This window comes from Lissotriton vulgaris, chromosome 9, assembly GCF_964263255.1.
Source record: "Lissotriton vulgaris chromosome 9, aLisVul1.2, whole genome shotgun sequence".
NCBI classification, from domain to species: domain Eukaryota; kingdom Metazoa; phylum Chordata; class Amphibia; order Caudata; family Salamandridae; genus Lissotriton; species Lissotriton vulgaris.
Window position 1 is genome coordinate 1,224,975,609 of NC_141697.1, and position 17,659 is coordinate 1,224,993,267.

The 17,659-nt window shown below is 45.3% G+C and overlaps 1 protein-coding gene across 3 annotated transcripts in view; it reads right to left on the reverse strand.

Moving 5' to 3' along the window:
* Positions 1-16,589, reverse strand: part of LOC147693103 (uncharacterized) — a 30,415-nt gene extending 13,826 nt beyond the window's left edge. Inside the window, exons 1-5 of one of the 3 annotated variants that reach the window (XM_086936881.1) lie at positions 16,350-16,589; positions 15,814-16,013; positions 11,444-11,541; positions 10,371-10,456; positions 5,472-5,683 (exon numbers count right to left, since the gene is read on the reverse strand). In XM_086936881.1, the coding sequence (XP_086793007.1) occupies positions 5,472-5,683; positions 10,371-10,456; positions 11,444-11,541; positions 15,814-15,992 (575 nt within the window). In that variant the 5' untranslated portion in view covers positions 15,993-16,013; positions 16,350-16,589. Of the gene's footprint in view, positions 1-5,471; positions 5,684-10,370; positions 10,457-11,443; positions 11,542-15,813; positions 16,285-16,349 lie in introns of those variants that run through there. The other 2 variants (XM_086936882.1, XM_086936883.1) reach the window with 2 other exon arrangements.
* Between the last annotated feature and the right edge of the window lie 1,070 nt (positions 16,590-17,659).

A 17,659-nucleotide genomic window follows, 5' to 3' on the forward strand; every position in this document is an offset into this window, starting at 1 on the left:
ACCTACTAAATCCTTCATCCAGACACTTATACATCCACTCATTCTTCAATATGTAAGACATATTTTAACTTTACAGAAACATACAGTCACTGGATGTTGTCATCAGTGATGTCATCAGTGATGTCATTTGAGATGTCATCAGTGATGTCACTGACCATGTCATGAATGATGTAATATGTGACATCATCAGCAGTGGATTGCGGGTGCGCGATATATAGTTAGTGCAACTAACTATATATGGAATTTCAATGGTTTTGTGTGAGTAAAATAAGGTTTTGTAAATGCGAATTCCTAACTATATATGGTCTATAACCTATGGTTTTTTCAGTGAATTTTCAAGGTTTTGTAAATGCTAATTCCTAACTATATATGGTCTATAACCTATGGTTTTTTCAGTGAATTTTCAAGGTTTTGTAAATGCTAATTCCTAACTATATATGGTCTATAACCTATGGTTTTTTTAAGTGAATATATATATATACATACATATATAAACATATATCATCTGTATATCTATATAAATACAAACATAAATGCATGCATACATATACTTATATGCATACAGATGCATGTTATTTACATGAAAGTTTAAAAAACACTAATAAAAGCAAAGCTAAAAAGCCACCTCATTACAAAAAGAATGGCTTTAACTTAAACGAGGGCGAGATCTATTGCATTTTCAATGCTTGTTTACTTTGGTTCCATCAAGAAGGCATTCAGATGTGTCACACATTTGCCATAAATTCTGAATGTTAGCACTCTAGTTGCACATTAGATCACTGTAGTAAAGCTACTGCTCACCAGGGACGTCTGCTGCTGGTATTCAAAGTGCATGTTTCAGTCTGCATGTCAGAATTTTTTTAATGAAATAGAAGAGGATTTGAGAAGTCACTCAAAATGTGCCCTAATTTTTCTTTCTGAAGCACTAATCATACTTTCTATGGCAAAATTAACCCCCTCATGTTGTTCCTTTTTAAATTGAGTGTTTTCAGACTTACCACTTCATTCCAATCAAGATGGCTTCTGGTGTGCCATACTTTTGTCATAAGTAAGACTGTTAGCGCTCTAGTTGTTCTTTAGAACACTCTGGGACATTCTGTCATTGGGTTATACTTGGGGTACATCTGGGTGATATTTGGGCTACATTTAGGCTCTTTTGTCTCTGGTGGCCATCTTGGGAGACTGTATGTCAGAATTTTTTAATGAAATTGAAGAGGGTTTGAGAAGTCACTCAAAATGTGCCCTAATTTTTCTTTCTGCAGCACTAACCATAATTCATATGGCAAAATATACCCCCTCATTTTGTTCCTTTTTAAATTAAATGTTTTAAGAGTTACCACTTTATTTCAATCAAGATGGCTTCAGGTGTGCCATACCTTTGTAATAAGTAGAACTGTTAGCGCTCTAGTTGTTCTTTAGAACACTCTGGGACATTCTGTCATTGGGCTATACTTGGGCTACATCTGGGTGATATTTGGGCTACATTTGGGCTCTTTTGTCTCTGGTGGCCATTTTGGGAGACTGCATGTCAGAATTTTTTAATGAAATAGAAGAGGATTTGAAAAGTCACTCAAAATGTGCCCTAATTTTTCTTTCTGCAGCACTAATAATACCTTCTATTGCATAATATACCCCCTCATTTTGTTCCTTTTTAAATTAAATGTTTTAAGAGTTACCACTTTATTCCCATCACGATGGCTCCAGGTGTGCTATACCTTTGTAATAAGTAGGACTGTTAGCGCTCTAGTTGTTCTTTAGAACACTCTGGGACATTCTGTCATTGGGCTATACTTGGGCTACATCTGGGTGATATTTGGGCTACATTTGGGCTCTTTTGTCTCTGGTGGCCATTTTGGGAGACTGCATGTCAGAATGTTTTAATGAAATAGAAAAGGATTTGAGAAGTCACTCAAAATGTGCCCTAATTTTTCATTCTGCAGCACTAATCATACTTTCTATGGCAAAATATACCCCCTCATGTTGTTTCTTTTTAAATTAAATGTTTTAAGAGTTATCACTTTATTTCAATCAAGATGGCTTCAGGTGTGCCATACCTTTGTAATAAGTAGGACTGTTAGCGCTCTAGTTGTTCTTTAGAACACTCTAGGAGGCTGCAGTAGAACACAAAGGAATCAACTGACAGTCTCTGTCCTTGTTGGATATACATGTTTTACTGAGAATGTCAGACTTCATTTTCACATGACTGAGAAAGATAATGTGAATTTACAGAAAATATGCTTTCAGTTTAGCTTATAGATCCCCCTTCCAAACCACTGTGGGAAAATCATGAGATATTAGTTTTCTTTCAAACAATATTCATGATATCACAGCAGAAGGTTTTTTCACATGGTAAAATCACCTTAGAACCCACCACAATTCCTAAAACGAGTATGGTACCATCAACAAATGATTTATAATGTAACTAAAGTCCTAAAACCCTCTATTAACTACAATGCTTTTTAATGAGGTGCTATCATGTATATTGGTCCCAAGATGGCTGCCAACACTTCTTGGATGAAGTGCTGACAGCCAATCAGATCAGATGTGTGGTTAGGCTCCGCCCAGATATATATCTTTTTTTGAACCTAATTTACTCAAAATCCACTGGAGCACATATATTGAGACCAAGCAAAGGCACATCGGGCTAACAGTCCCTACAATTTTGCCAAGTTTCGTGCAAATCCATTCAGCCGTTCGAGCTAAAAGTGAGGCCAACCGCCCTATGGAAATTAACATGAGAAAAACGCGTTTTGGGACCCCCCTTTTTTCTCGGCCCCCCCTGGATGAAACCCCCCCAAATTGTCAGGGGCTGCTCAGAAACAAAATGTTCCATTTTCCTGAAAATGTCAGCCAATTCCGTCCACAAACGCCAAAGTTATTAGACATAGAATTTTCAAAAATCCCATAGAGAAAAAATCCTAACTATATATACCTACTGGCGACCGCCAGTAGGTAATATACATATATATATATATATATATATATATATATATATATATATATATATATATATATATATATATATATATATATATATATATATATATATATATATATATATATATATATATATATATATATAACTTTACCTAAATACTGAAATGAGACCAAACTAATTTCTCTGCCACCGAGAACACGATCCGCCCCTCCCAAGCCCTAAGCAACGACATGGCAGACTACTTTCATTGCAAAATCGCTGACGTCTACTACAACTTTGACCCCCAACCCACCGCCCTCAACCACCTCAGCACCCTTGCCTGCCCCTCCCACCACCCCAGGATCACCGACTGGAATCGGCTCTTCATGGAAGACACCTTCTCCATCATGAACTCCATACACACTGCACCACATCTACAAACTAGGAAGAGAAGCCATTGCATGCCCCCTCACCGAACTCCTCAACTTCACAACACCACAGCCACCATAACAATGTCCGGAAGCACGCAGGGGTAAAGCCCTCCTGAATAAACCCCACACCAACCACAATGAACTAAAAAACTACTGCATAATTTTGCTCCTCCCCTGCCCGCCAAAGTCTTGGCAAAAGCCATCAACCATCAACTTACGGACTTCCTTGAGACCAACAACATGCTCAACCCTTCCCAATCTGGCTTCTGATCAAACCATAGTACTGAGACTGCCCTCATCCCAGCAAATGATGACATTAGATGCCTTCTAGACCAAGGCGGAACAGCAGGCCTCATCCTTCTCGATCTTTCAGCAGCCTTCAACACTGTTTCCCACCACACTCTGATCACCAGACTACACCACATCGGCATCCAGGGCAACACACTCAACTGGACCTCTTCCTTCCTCTCCGGCCGAACCCAGAGAATTTACTTAGTTCTCTTCCCCTCCACACCCAAAAACATCTTAGGCAACATACCCCAAGGATCCTCCCTCAGCCCCACCCACTTCAACACTTACATGACACCTCAGGCAGACATTGCCCACCCCATGGACTCAAAATCATTTGCTTTACCGACGACACCCAGCTCATCTTATCCCTCAAGAAAGACTCCCACTTCACAAGGGCCACCTTTCAACACACCATGACAAACATCGCCACCTGAATGAAGACACACTGCCAGAATAAGACAGAGGTCATCGTCTTCGGAAAGAAGCCCACCGCATGGAACAATACATGGTGTCCTGCTGCTCTCTGCACCTCACCCACCCCCACCAGCCAAGCAAGCAACCTCAGAATCATCCAGGACTTCCACCTGACCACGAATCAACAGATTAATGCTGTCTTTTCATCCTGCTTCCTCACCCTCTGCATGCTCTGCAAGATCTTCCGATGAATACCTGTATCCTCCAGGAAAACAGCCACCCAGGCCCTTGTCGCCAGCCGACTCGACTATGGTATCGCACTCTATGCCGGTGCCTCCACAAAACTCCTGGACCACCTCCAGACCATCCAGAACTCGGCAGCTCGACTCACCCTCAACCTCCCCAGAAGGACCTGCATCACCCCCCACCTCAGAGCTCTCCACTGGTTGCCCGTCCAAGAAACATCCCTCTTCAAGCTCCTTACTCATTCCTACAAAGCCCTCCACAAGTCCGGACCCGCCTACATCAAGAACCACCTTGCATTCCACCGACTGACCAGGAACCTCTGATCCTCCACCCTTGTGTTGGCCCTCAGCCCCCACTTTTGCCACAACCGATGTGTAGGACGCTCCTTTTCCTACCTCGCCGCCAGGTCCTGGAATGGCCTCCCCTTTCATCTTCACACCGCCCCTTCTCTGAAGGACTTCAGGAAGCAGCTAAACACCTGGCTCTTCAACCGATGCTCGCATAATTCAGCAGTGCCTGGTGACCCCACGGGGTGACAAGCTGCACTATACAAGACCTTTTGATTGATTGATTGATTGATTGAGAGAACACAGGATTACATACACCATGTTACTCTAACACTTTGGGGCAGATTTACAAGGCCTGTGTGCCACTTTTGCCCGCCGTTGTGTCACTTCTGTGACCCAGCGGCGGCGTAAAGCTAGCGCCATGCTGCAGGGGATTTACAATGTGACGCATCTAGGGAGATGCATCACATTGCAAAGCCCTGCGCCACATGAAACCTGCGTCAGGTTTCATGTGGGCATACCGGCGCAGGGTGGACGTTCCGGCGCAGGAACTCCTCTGAAAAGTGCCTGAGTGAAATCTACAAGATTTCGCTCAGTCACTTTACGACCCTGCTGCGTCAAAACCTTGCGCCTGCTTGAAGCATGCGTAAGGTGTGACGCACCATGTGGAAGATAGGCCGGGTTGGCACAGTGCTGGATTTGCATCGCGCCCGCGACACGACTCCAGCACTACGCCAACCTTACGCCAGCAGATGCGACACACATCTGCCTATCCTTGCGCCATGGCGGGCCGCATTGTAAATGAAAGATTGTATACAACATGACAGAAGAGACTCTTATCAAGGTATAAAGTTCATGACTCCATCTCTCAGGGTAGTTACTCACCGTTGCTTCCACAGTGCCCCAGAGAAGAACCTGGCCGGGCAGTCCTCCCCACAGCTCTCAGGGAGGCTAGGGCAGGTGTTATTGGCTATCAGGAGACTGGATCTGTCCTGCTGGCGCTGAGCAGACCGTCCAATCAGCCGCACGAGGTGTCTCCTCTCGGCCGCCTTCTCCATCCATTGACTGTGGCCAACAGGATCCAGGAGAAAGGCCTTCTGGGAGAAAGAACCAGGGATGAAAGAACAGAAAGGGCTTGAACTATGACTGCATTTGACTTTTTGATTACTGAGCACAGCCTCTAATTTCAATATGTTAATATGAAAGCGCATTAAAGTTTCGCAAGAAGTTGTGTGAGCCCACAACTTTACACAAGGAAGGGCTGATTGTAAGCTGACGTGAGAAAAGTAATGTGGTAATATGATTTGCTTTAGGTCTAACCTTACCCTTCAGGTCTATAGTTAGACTACAGTTCTAAACTTTAACTTTATGTCCAAGTTTACCTTTGTGAATTGGGGCCAAGATGTCTGAGACAAGTGACGACACATGTGCAGCACCGGCAGTATAATGAAGAACCGACCACCACCAACAGTGCTGAGGCTGCTATGAGATGGTGGCAAACGTTTATTATTACAGAAATCAGTGTGTGATAATACTTGCTAATAGTCCATCCACGACATATATTGCATTCAACATTACTCATGATTATCGCTGGCCGTGCTTAGCGATAATTATATTATCGCAGGCTTTCTCTGGAATTTATCACCATCCAGAGATAGCGAGGTTATCGCCGATTTGCAGGGAACATCGCTGGTTTTCCAGCGATGTTAACTGCAAAACGGCGCTAACCTTGCTGATAGAACCCACAGGGTCGTATCAGCATAATCCACCCCAATGTTGGGGATAGGTAAGTCTGCATTTTAGCAGACGTTAGTTTTTGGAGAAAACAGCTGTTTTCTCCAAAAACTAACATGTGCTAAAATGCTGGGTCAGCCTTGTAAATAACACAATGTGAACATCAGCGATATTTGCAAGGTTGTCCTACCGGGGTACGCCCAGTGACGCCCACTTTGCTTCTCATTAGAGATGCAAAGGGAGGCGTTGGGAAAAGGGTGCTAACATGCGATTATGCATATTAGCCCCCTCTTGTAAATAGGGGGATAGTTTTATCTCCGCTTTTTAAGCCAAAAAAGCGGAGATAAAGCCCTTGTAAATATGCCCCCAATTGCGTCTCCAGACATGGTCTTATTAGCCCAGAGATACTTATGGGGCTTTCCTGGAGTTCAAGAGGAACGGATGAAGCTTCTATTTTGAATGGGGGTTCATCTCAGAGTTCAGTTCCTGGGCACAATGCAGGAGAAGGCAGTTGTTCTGGCATTTAGCACAGATAGCAGAATGTAACCCCTCCTCTTCCAATATCATCCCTTTAGTGAGACCTTTCTCCCCAGTTTTTGCATGATATTGGTATGAATGAGCCCACACTCCAAACAGGTTTATTGAAATGATACACCAATAAAACATAACTTTGGGATTGTTATATTTCTTTATATTGGTTTCAGTGTCAAAACGCTTCAGCTGACACGTGTTTCGCTCAGCCCGATCTGCCAATGACTTTTTCAAGTCTCCCTAGAGGTGGGCTGAAGTCGTGGTTCAGTTAATAATAGAAAGGGTTTCATGAGTAATGAGCGAGTTCACCAACTGTCCTGAAAGTGAATCACATTGTTGTGTCAGTCGCCTCACAGTGAAAGGCGGAGTCGGAATATAGCATAGAGTGTAAGGAGCTGCTTCGTATTAGGATGTCGTAGATAGGTAGGAACACTTCCATATATCCCTACATCTTTTGGATAGCTCTTATATGGCTGCGGCCTTTTTTCTCGTATTATTATTAATACTTTGCTTCCAGTGCTCATTGAATTAACCTGGGCTTCTATGGGAATTCTCTACGGCATATTATCAAGCCCCATATCGCTGCTTTAGTGGCAGTTTCCTACCCCTAAAGGTCGATAATGCTATCGCCGTTCTTGATAATATGGCTTGTAGTCATGAGAGATTGGAGATATTAGCGCCTTACAGTCCCTACCACAGCTCAAGACTGCAGCGGTGGTTCGCATTGCATTAAGGCAGAGTCCGGCCACCTGCAAACCTCCACAAATGCCCCTGGTATGTACCAAAATGCCCTCACTATTTCATTTAGCAGAGTTAATAAAAACACCACGTTTGATAAACACCGCCCAAGTGTGAGTCTGCCCTTCAAGCCACTCCAGGATTCTCATGACAGATGGAGGAGACTGAGCCCAGATCCATTTGGAAAGTGGTGATCAAGAGCACAGGGCCCGATTCACAGAACTAACTTAAGACAAAATCCTAAACTTACTACCATTTTGGTATTTACAGAAGTTAGGATTTTGTCTTAAGTTTGTCTTAAGACAGGCTTAAGACAGACTTAAGACAAAATCCTAACTTCTGTGAATACCATAAGTAGTAAGTTTGGGATTTTGTCTTAAGTTAGTTCTGTGAATCGGGCCTACAGAGCTCGTCATAATGATGTATGAGACATCATCATCATAATACGCATGTGTGAGACAATACTTCAACTACATCCTCACACTCAGGTACAATCCTTATTATTTAGCAGACATACTGCACAGGTCTGAGGCAGAGGACAGATCTCCTAAAATGTGGCCATCAGGGCTCTAGTCAACGCCTCCCTGTGGCCAGCTGAACTCTACCCCAAGTTTCTGGGATAGTACCCCAGGCTCAGGCCAACCTTCTAATAGGTCCGTTTGGAATCCAGGAGAGGCATGGTGTTCCCTCATTTATTCTGTCCCTGTTGCTCTGTCTGGCTCCTCATTTGCTGCAAAGTAATCCTGGCCTGTTGGACCCTAGATCCAGCAGCACCAGATTCTTGCCCTGCTGTTGCCATGGATGAGTGGAGACCCCTTAAACAGAAGCTGCCACCAGTGGAGCAAGCAGGGTAAGTAAACACAATGTCCACAATGGTGTCCTGTGTAAGTGAGAGACAGTGAGTGTGAATGAACATTTGTGAGAGTGAGTGAGGGAGAATGAGTGAAAAGAGTGAGTGTGATTGTTTGTGTGTATGTGTGTGTGTGCGAATGAGTGACAATGAGTGAGAATATGTATGCGAGAGAGTGAAAGAGCTAATGAGTGAGTGGTCTACAAGTGAGTGTATCAGAGTGAGCGAAGATTACAGAGTGAGTGTGTGAAAGAGAGAAGGACTTGAAAGTGTGAGTGTGAGTAAATGTGCGTGGGTGACTGCGAGTATGTGTATGTGTGGCTGTATTAGTGTGAGTGCATGCATGCCAGAGTTGGTGTAGATGTCTTATGCTTGTGGATGTGCAGCAGTTGCTGTTGTGCTGGGAATAACTCTTGGCATATACGAATGCAACCATGGCATATGGGTGAGTCAGCCCACACGGCACTATGCTGGTCTTGACACACTGGAGGTAAGTCTTTACACGTAGTGGAGTGCCTCTATGGACCTGGATTACTGGTGGTGAATCTTGACAAATTACTTTCACATGGTATATGGGGAGCATGTGGGTGAAATTCTGTCACTGGCAAATTGCAGGTAATTTTGGGATTAGGGGGCACCTATTGCATATGGGGGGGGCACCACTGACAAAATGCTGCCTTGGCATTCTGGCGGGTATTCTTGATATTTGGGGACCCCGAAAGGATTTGGGAACTCTTATCTCAAAGTTCTGGTCCTGCCATACTGAGGAATTTCTTGGCATATATGTCAAAAAGTGAACCCAACTCCTGGGGATCACTAGGCTTCCTTGACACATAAAGAATATATTGGGATATTTCACGAGTGCCCTTTCAGAGCTCTATGGTTTATTAGCAAGTTTATATGAAAACTGTGCCTTAAAATGAACTATTTGACCACATTTTATTCCAACTTTTCTCCATGTGGTTCCCATAAAAGTAGTGCAGCGAGTATTATGCCCTACCACGTTTAAAGATCACCAGCCGCCACTGCTCGAAGGGACACCTTGTCACTGGTGGCCCTTGAGCACTGACTTCTTCCCAGTGACCGCATATGAATATCAGCTCTACTGAAGAATCCATGTGGGGTGGTAAGGCACACATAGGAGCTGCTCGATGCTCCTAGACTGGGAGCAGGGGCTCGGGTTTGTGGCTTTGCTCTTAGAGTCTTTGGGGCAGATTTACAGTCCCCTTGCAACACTTTTACGCCGCTGTTGCATCACTTTTGTGACGCAGCGACGACATAAACAATGTGCCACGTTGCGACTTATTTACAACGTGACGCACCTAGGCAGATGCGTCATGTTGTAAAGCCCTGCGCCACATGAAACCTGCGTCAGGTTTCATGTGGGCGTTCTGTCGCAGGGTGGGCATTCCCTCGCAGGAAAGGCCCGTAAAACAAGACGCAGTGAAATCTACAAGATTTCACTGAGTTAGTTTTACAACGCTGCTGCGTCAAATCCTTATGCCTGCTTGAAGCAGGCGTAAGGAGTGACGCACCATGTTGAGTATGGGCGGCCCCTGTGCATTGCAGGAGTTGCGTCGCGCTTGCAACGCGACTCCAGCAATGCGCCGCCCATACGCCACAAGATGCGTCACGCATCTTCCCTTCCTTGCACCATGGCGCATCTGTGGTGGCGGAAGGAGGGGATTGCATGACGCATCTATTCTGGCGCATCCCTGCTGATTTGCAGAGATGCGCCAGAACATGTAAATATGCCCCTTTATTTTTAATAGTGTGTCCATTGGCTAGTATCCTTTTATCAGTAGAGCTACCAGACTAAGGATGGAAACATGTGCCAATGTGGACCAGGCTGTGTCTGGAGCTTCTATTTCCATTTAATGCAAAGGGTCTTGTTTCAACATCCCCGCATTAGAAGTTAAACAGTCACCGACCTTCTCTCCCACCGGCTCCATCGCCTGCAGTCGCTGGTGAGACTCTGCACGAATTGTTGTCCAGAGGAGCTCTGCACCAACAGAGTCTGGAAACAAGAGGAATGAGGCACAACAATAAGTTTACTATTAGAATACAGCACACTCATGTATTGGGCAAATGAATCTCGCCAAAGATGATGCTGTGCCCATCAAAGAAGTATCTTGAACATGGAAAGACAAAGACATTGTCAAAGAATATACATGATGTGAGGGATCTAACGTGAGAGGCCTTTGCCTTTGACCTCATTCGACAAATAGGCTGCATCGCCACCCATGGGAGGTGCAGGTAGTCCATGCATCAATCCATGTGTCTAGTCTTAACAGAGAGCTGTATTCTGATTGTTTGAGCAGATGGCCTATCAGATTGATGAAACAACATGTGCTTCCAGCTATTCTGAATGAAAGAGCTGTGGGTAGCTTGCATCTCCATAGCTCGTATTTTAGAGTCCACAGGGGAACAGGTAGCCTGAAAACAAGCCATTTTCTGTGTTTAAGTACAGAGGGGAATATTAGCAAGAACCTCGTTAAAATTATCGCCGTTTTAGCGGCAGGAAACTGCCTCTAAAACGGCGATAATGGGCTTGCTAATATGCGTTATAGAATTCCAAACGAAGCCCAGGTTAGATGTGCAGGACATCTAACCTGGGCTTCTATTGGAATTCTATACCACATATTAGCAAGCCCTTTTTTGCCGTTTTAGAGGCAGTTTCCTGCCGCCAAAATGGCGATAATATTAACGAGGTTCTTGCTAATATGCCCCTTAGTCCTTTATTTTCTTTAGTCTATCTATGGAGTGGATTTTGGTAGTTTTACAAAACAATTTCTACTCCGTAGATGGACTAAAACATAAAACAAAAAAAGGGCAGATGCTTTTCGATGAAGTGGAAGTTGTGAGTATTTTGTTGCAAAGTTGTGATTAAATAAAAAGAGGAAACAGAAAACTACTTAATATTTGTTTTGGGATTTGAGGGTGAAGGGTTTTTTGCAACCACCTTTGTATATTTAAAAATGAACTGTCCACTGGCCACCCTTACCTCCCATGGCTTCCATCATTTTCTGGATCTCTGGTCTTGCCCGGATCTCTAGAGGTGGGGGGTTGAGAAAATATTCCGCCGTCTCAGGACCCAACATGCTGGAGGGAAAAGAATGAGATTAAGAGACCGCCCGCCAATGAAGAAGACTAATGAGGTATTGGAATACCACATTATTTAGGTATAATGTTCAGAAGCGAAGAATGCGCCCCTTCAGACTCAATGTAGATGAGGAACTGTATTTTGTACTACAGTAGTACAACTTAAGTACTAGAAAATGCAATACACAAATCTACAGCTGAAGACCTTCGCCTGCCTTTTCATTCTGTGGAAATCTCGCCCAAGTTAACAGACATCTCTGGGAGGGAATGGGGAAGTGGTGGTAAAATGAGGAATCTCTGCTACTAAATTGGATTAAATGAAGGAACTGTAGGGGGTTGTTTATGGAAGGGCATGCTACTACAAACACACACCCACAAAAGCAAAAGGTCATTACTATTCACAAACTACACTTATTGCGTTGCTACAGCCCTAACAGTGTCAAAACAGGTGTAACGAACTCCATCCCACTCCTTTGAGTTTTGGAGTAAGTCACATGGTCACCTATATATAGCTACTGCAACGCACTCCCACAGAAATCAGAGGAAGCAGGAAAATAAAATAACATCCCATTAAAATAATTGTTATATCCATTAAATTAGTTTGACATTGAAAGAAATTGTGTAGCCTGTCAGGGTGGCATCTAATTCGTTTTAGCTGCAACTCTAACAACATTGTGCACCATTCTGTAATTAATACCCCCACCGACTATGATGCTGCAAGGGTGTCGTAACATTTATCTCGATTGTAATCCATTTTAGTCCCAGCCTATCATACTGCACAGCTGTGTGGTATGCTAAAGACATCTTAGAGAGTTTCAGAAAGTTGACGTGGGAAGGCCTTCTCCCCGTTGTTTGCCATTGGCTCTGTGTTGTGTACCTCAGGTTTTCTTGCTTCTCATTTGCTGGCTTTATTTGTTTTAGGTTGTCCAGGTTCCGTCCGTCCCACCTGATGAGAAAGCTGTGTTCACTGTATTCTTCCATGAACTAGGGGCCCGATTCACAGAACTAACTTAAGACAAAAACCTAAACTTGGTATTCACAGAAGTTAGGATTCTGTCTTAAGTCTGTCTTAAGACAGACTTAAGTTAGGATTTTATCTTAAGTAAGCATGGGCGGAAAATCCGTTTCGCTTGCGGATTTTGCGGATTTTCTGTAAATTCGCAATCCGCGAGATTCGCGAATCTCCCGCAAAATCCGCAAATCCGCGAGCAGCGGATTTTGCTCGCACTGTTCGCGGCTTCCCAGTACAACTTCGCGCCCTGCGAATAAGCGCTAAATTGCAGAAATACGATCTTAGCAAAACTGAAACTACTTACCAGGTTCAAAAGTTCAGGCTCATCATTAGTAGCCATTTCCTGTAGTGCTTCCTGAGGGGCCCCTCCAGAGTTCAGTTGCCTACTTGCAACTATTATGTGACCCTGCTCTGAACCTCAGAATAGTTACACATATGCCACAAAGGTCCTGAATTACAGCTAAGGGAGACAAGCAGGAGCCAGGCTGGAAGTTCAAATCCATTAATCAGCCCCTAATTCATTATTGTCAGTTGTGGCAGGGCAGGTGTTGTAATTAATTTTGCAACAATGAAAGCACTTAGCAAGTGCAAAAGATCACTAATCAGGAAGCACTAAGGAAGCAGGTGCCAGCTAAAAAAATATTCTGTGACACATTAATCAGCCCCAAATTAATTCAGGTCACTTGAGGCAGGGAAGGTGTGCTTTGCTTTGCCACAATAATGTACACTGACTGGACAACCAGAGGGTGCTGTGATGAAACAGAGGGAGGCATGGGTGGGCCAGAGGGTGGCATGAGTAGTCAGAGAGTGGCAGTGGTGACAGAGAGTGGCAGTGATGAAGAAGAGTGTCCCAAACAGGCTGGACACGTAGAAACAACAAGTTCGCAAAACTTGCGAGCCGACAGGTAAGTTCGCGTTTGCGAAATTGTACAAAACCCTCGCGAACTGGCAGAAACCCGCGCGAACACACAAAAAAAAATCCGCAAATTCGCGAGAATTCGCGGATTTTGCGAATTGCGAGTTCGCAAATCCGCAAAATTCGCGAACGCGAGATTCGCAAAATTCGCCCATGCTTAGTCTTAAGTCTGTCTTAAGACAAACTTAAGACAAAATCCTAACTTCTGTGAATACCAAAAGTAGTAAGTTTAGGATTTTGTCTTAAGTTAGTTTTGTGAATCGGGCCCTAGTTTTCTGTTAACAGGCCTTGCAGGCACTAGGGCCATGATTTAGATGGTGCAGTAGGTGCAGTGGCGTAGGGGACAAAAGCTCCAGGCAGCCCGCTGAACACCAATTATTGTGATATGCTACTACCAAACAAGCAGTCACAAGTGCAGTTCCCTTGCAGGCACCAGGGCCATGATTTGAATTGTGCAGCAACTGCAGTGGCACAGGAGCTGAAACACTAGGAAACCCATTGAACACCAATTATTGCTAGATTTTACTACAAACCAAGTAGTCAGGACTACTTTTTTGGGTTCTTTTGTAACCATTGCACCCAAAGTAACACAAAGACCAAAGCATCACTCTAATAAAAGCTGTAACCCATTGGACTTTTCTGTCTACCTCAGTGGCGGCCGCCACCTATCTAGGGTAGTAGGGCAGGCGGCGGGGGAGGGGGTAGGGGATTGGTAATAGAATACGTATAAAAAGAGACTTCCCTGCTCCTCCACTCCCGCTGACTCTTCCGGCCGCCTCGTGGCTCCTCTCATGTGGTCCGGATGTGGGCGGACCTCAAGGCACAGGCTTCCCACCCAATCCAGGCGCTGCTCTCAGAGGATGAGAGCAGCGCCAGAATTGGTCTGAGCCGCCTTGTTTGACACTCTGACTATTCCTTGGAGCCTGTGGCTTTTCTTTTAACCCAGCTGTGCAACACAACTGGGTTGGAGAAACATATGTGCGCGTGTCTGTTTGGCCGGCCTTGGTCAGCGAGCCAGACAGACATTTGCACTTATAAGTGCACAGTGCTTCTCCTCCATGTCATCCCCGGCCGGCCTCTCCCAATACTTATTGCGCGGCTCGGACACCAATAAATAAACTGATAATAACAACGTGTTATTGTCATTTCATTGATCATCTGCTGGCTCTGGGCAGTGGGACGACGCTCCTCCGCCATCACTACCTACAACTTATGCTTCATTCAGAGCATCTATGCGGCACTTTCACCGTTTTTGTGCGGTCCTAAAATGCTTCTGAATCTGGACACACTCACACCTTGGCAAGGGCACTCTCCATTCTATAACATTGGCACTGCAGCCTTTATAAACACTATATAAATACTTATAACTTACTATATGGCATGACATATCAAGCATTGGCAAAGCCAACAGGTCTCGCCTAAAAGGCTTTATGCCTAAGACTCTCTTTCTGAATTCCTTTCATTCGTACAAAAGGGTGAATTCGGTCATAAACTTATGTTAACAGCCAAATTTACCTTTGTGAAAAGGGCAAGTTACTGGCCTTTGTCTGACTTGTGGACCCCAGTGTTGAGGGAGAGTTTAAAGAAGAATACAGTGCAATTGATGTTACTAACCTGCTACAAAGTGAATAATGCAACTACCACAGTGCCAGCAGTGTTCTTCCATCCCTCCCCTGTTCTGTTCTTCCACCAATTAGTTTGGTGTTGGAGAGAGCCGGCCGAGCCCCAGTTGTGGAAGATAAAGTCTGTGGTTGAATCAACCTGATTGGCTGCATTGTTCAGAACCTTCTAGTAAATGCAACGATGAAAGGCAGGAGCAAAGCCTCTTGGTACTTGCATTAACTAACTGTAGCTGTAATTAGAACATGTTCTGTTTATTCCACAGGTAAAAACAGATATGAGAAATATTCTATAGGACAATGCACTGGTCTGAAGAGGGAGGCCTGTTAGGTCTGGCTCTGGAACCTGACTTGGATGGACTTCATGTTATGCCCACGCGGACCCCTTCAGGTGGGTCTCCTGTATGGGCTGCCAACATAGGGGTGAACAATCGTTAATAGTGTGCCTGTACCAGCTGGGACCGCCCTGTTCCGAACCCGTCTTTCACACGTCACAAGCTGCACATCGCCTGCACTACCACTGACAGGTCCCGATGACATGTAAAGCCCCTCAGAAGGGCACAGGACCGAGTGATTGTTCGAGGCAGTAACCCTCATGTTGGAGGCAAGGAGTGATCTTAGGCAGACCGCAAACCTCAGCCCATTCACCACCCCCTCCATCCACCCCCCTCCCCAACCACCGGGACACCCGCACACCCGCCACACCTTCCCCCACGCCCCTTCACCTGTAGAGCTGGCGCACATATTCCGGTCTCGGCTCCTGCGTCGGCACCGTGTGATCCTCGGCTGTTTCTGACTCCTCTCGGATGACCTCCCACGATGCTCCAGTGGCCCGTCGAGGACTGGCGCGTGGGCTCCCTTCAGGGATGCCCGCCTTTGAATGCCCGGCCCGGGGCCCCGCCATTGGGAGACTGTCACTGGAGCCCTGAGGGAGCCATTTCCAACAGGTCATTACCGGCATGGAACCAAACAGGGCACAGACAGTGAGGGGACAGGGGTTTGCTACTGGTGGTATTTTTGAAAACGACCATACTGCTGCATTTTAACATCACAGACGTGTGCATGTAACTCAAGATCACTCGTAGTGCTCGTGTGTAGCTGGGACTGCATCTCATTCTCCATACCATTTACATTAACCAGTGCACACACACCCCCATCTCCGTCTCCACCTCCATCCTGGGAGCCCCAAGATCTCCGTGAGCAAGTCTACTTTCACAAGTGGAACCCAAAATACAGCGCTCCCCGCGCCCCCTCTCCTCACCCGTGATCTGCGGCAGTCCCACAGACTCTGCGCCCTTCATGGTAACATCTTCCATCGCAGCCTTATTCCCAGCGGTCGTTGCTCCGTGCAAGTTCCCAGAGGGTGGGATATCTTCCTTACATCTTACTCTCTGATGTCTTACCCAGGTCGTAGTTTTATTCAATGTATTATATTTCTTGCTGCAAGTTCAGTAACAACCTCTAAATACAAGAAGTCCCTACCTTAGCTCCCCAGATGTGTGTGCCTCCGCCGAGATCTCTTTTCACTTGTTTATGGGGGGTGGAGGGTGTTACCAGGGAGATACCCCCCAGCTGACAGCTAGCGCCTCTTCTCGGGTAATTATTAATGGGACGTGTAGGGTCACTGGAGAGTTCATCCGGGTACCGTACCGCTGTCCTTGGGACGGAGAGGAACTCACACGAGTGAGGCCGAAGGCAGCACGACCGATCTGCAGGTGGCTGTAATAGTATAGCGCCCACCACATATGGCGTCAAACCGTAGTGCTAGGCCAAATGTATGCGCTTGAGAGGTAGTCGGGGCTTAATGAGGGGAAAAGGCGTTTAACAGCAGTTAAGGCCCACCATCATATGGTGCAGCAGCTTACTAGCACCCTCCTCTTAACCACTCATTTCCACACAGGCACCGTGGGGCATATTACCAACAAGTAGCGATATTTATCGCTAAATAGGCTTAGCAACGATTATTTTATCGCTGAGCATCGCCGGAATTTATCGCTGAGATAACGTGCTATTAGCAACGTTTATCTCCAAAGAGATACATTTTCCGGCGATAGCGGCAAAATGCATGAATATCGCTGAGAATACAGCAATTTTCACGCATTAGCGACGAAATGCTCTTAGCCATGTTATCCACCTCCCATTGGATAACATGGCTAAGAACTGGTCTGGGCAGGTGTTAGTATTTGGAGATATTCGAGCTTAGCGCGAATATTTCCATCGCTACGCCTGCCTTGCTAATAGGCGATAGCGATGTTAGCGACTGTTTTCAGTCGCTAACAGTTTAGGTACGCCCACTTTGCATGTTATTAGCGATAAATATCGCTAACATGCAAAGGGGGCCCCAAACCGCTCGCTATCACCTAAAAGCTGTCGCTAACTGCTGTTAGCGACAGCTTGCTAATACGGCGATAGAATTATCGCCGCTTAGAGGCCGAAAACGGCTGCTAAAGCGGAGAAAATTCCCTATCGCCAACCTTGACAATATGCCCCCATATTTCCACCTTGCTGGTATGTTACATGCACTTCCACTCAGCTAAGGAGGGTTGAGAATGCAGGCAATTAGCAATAGTT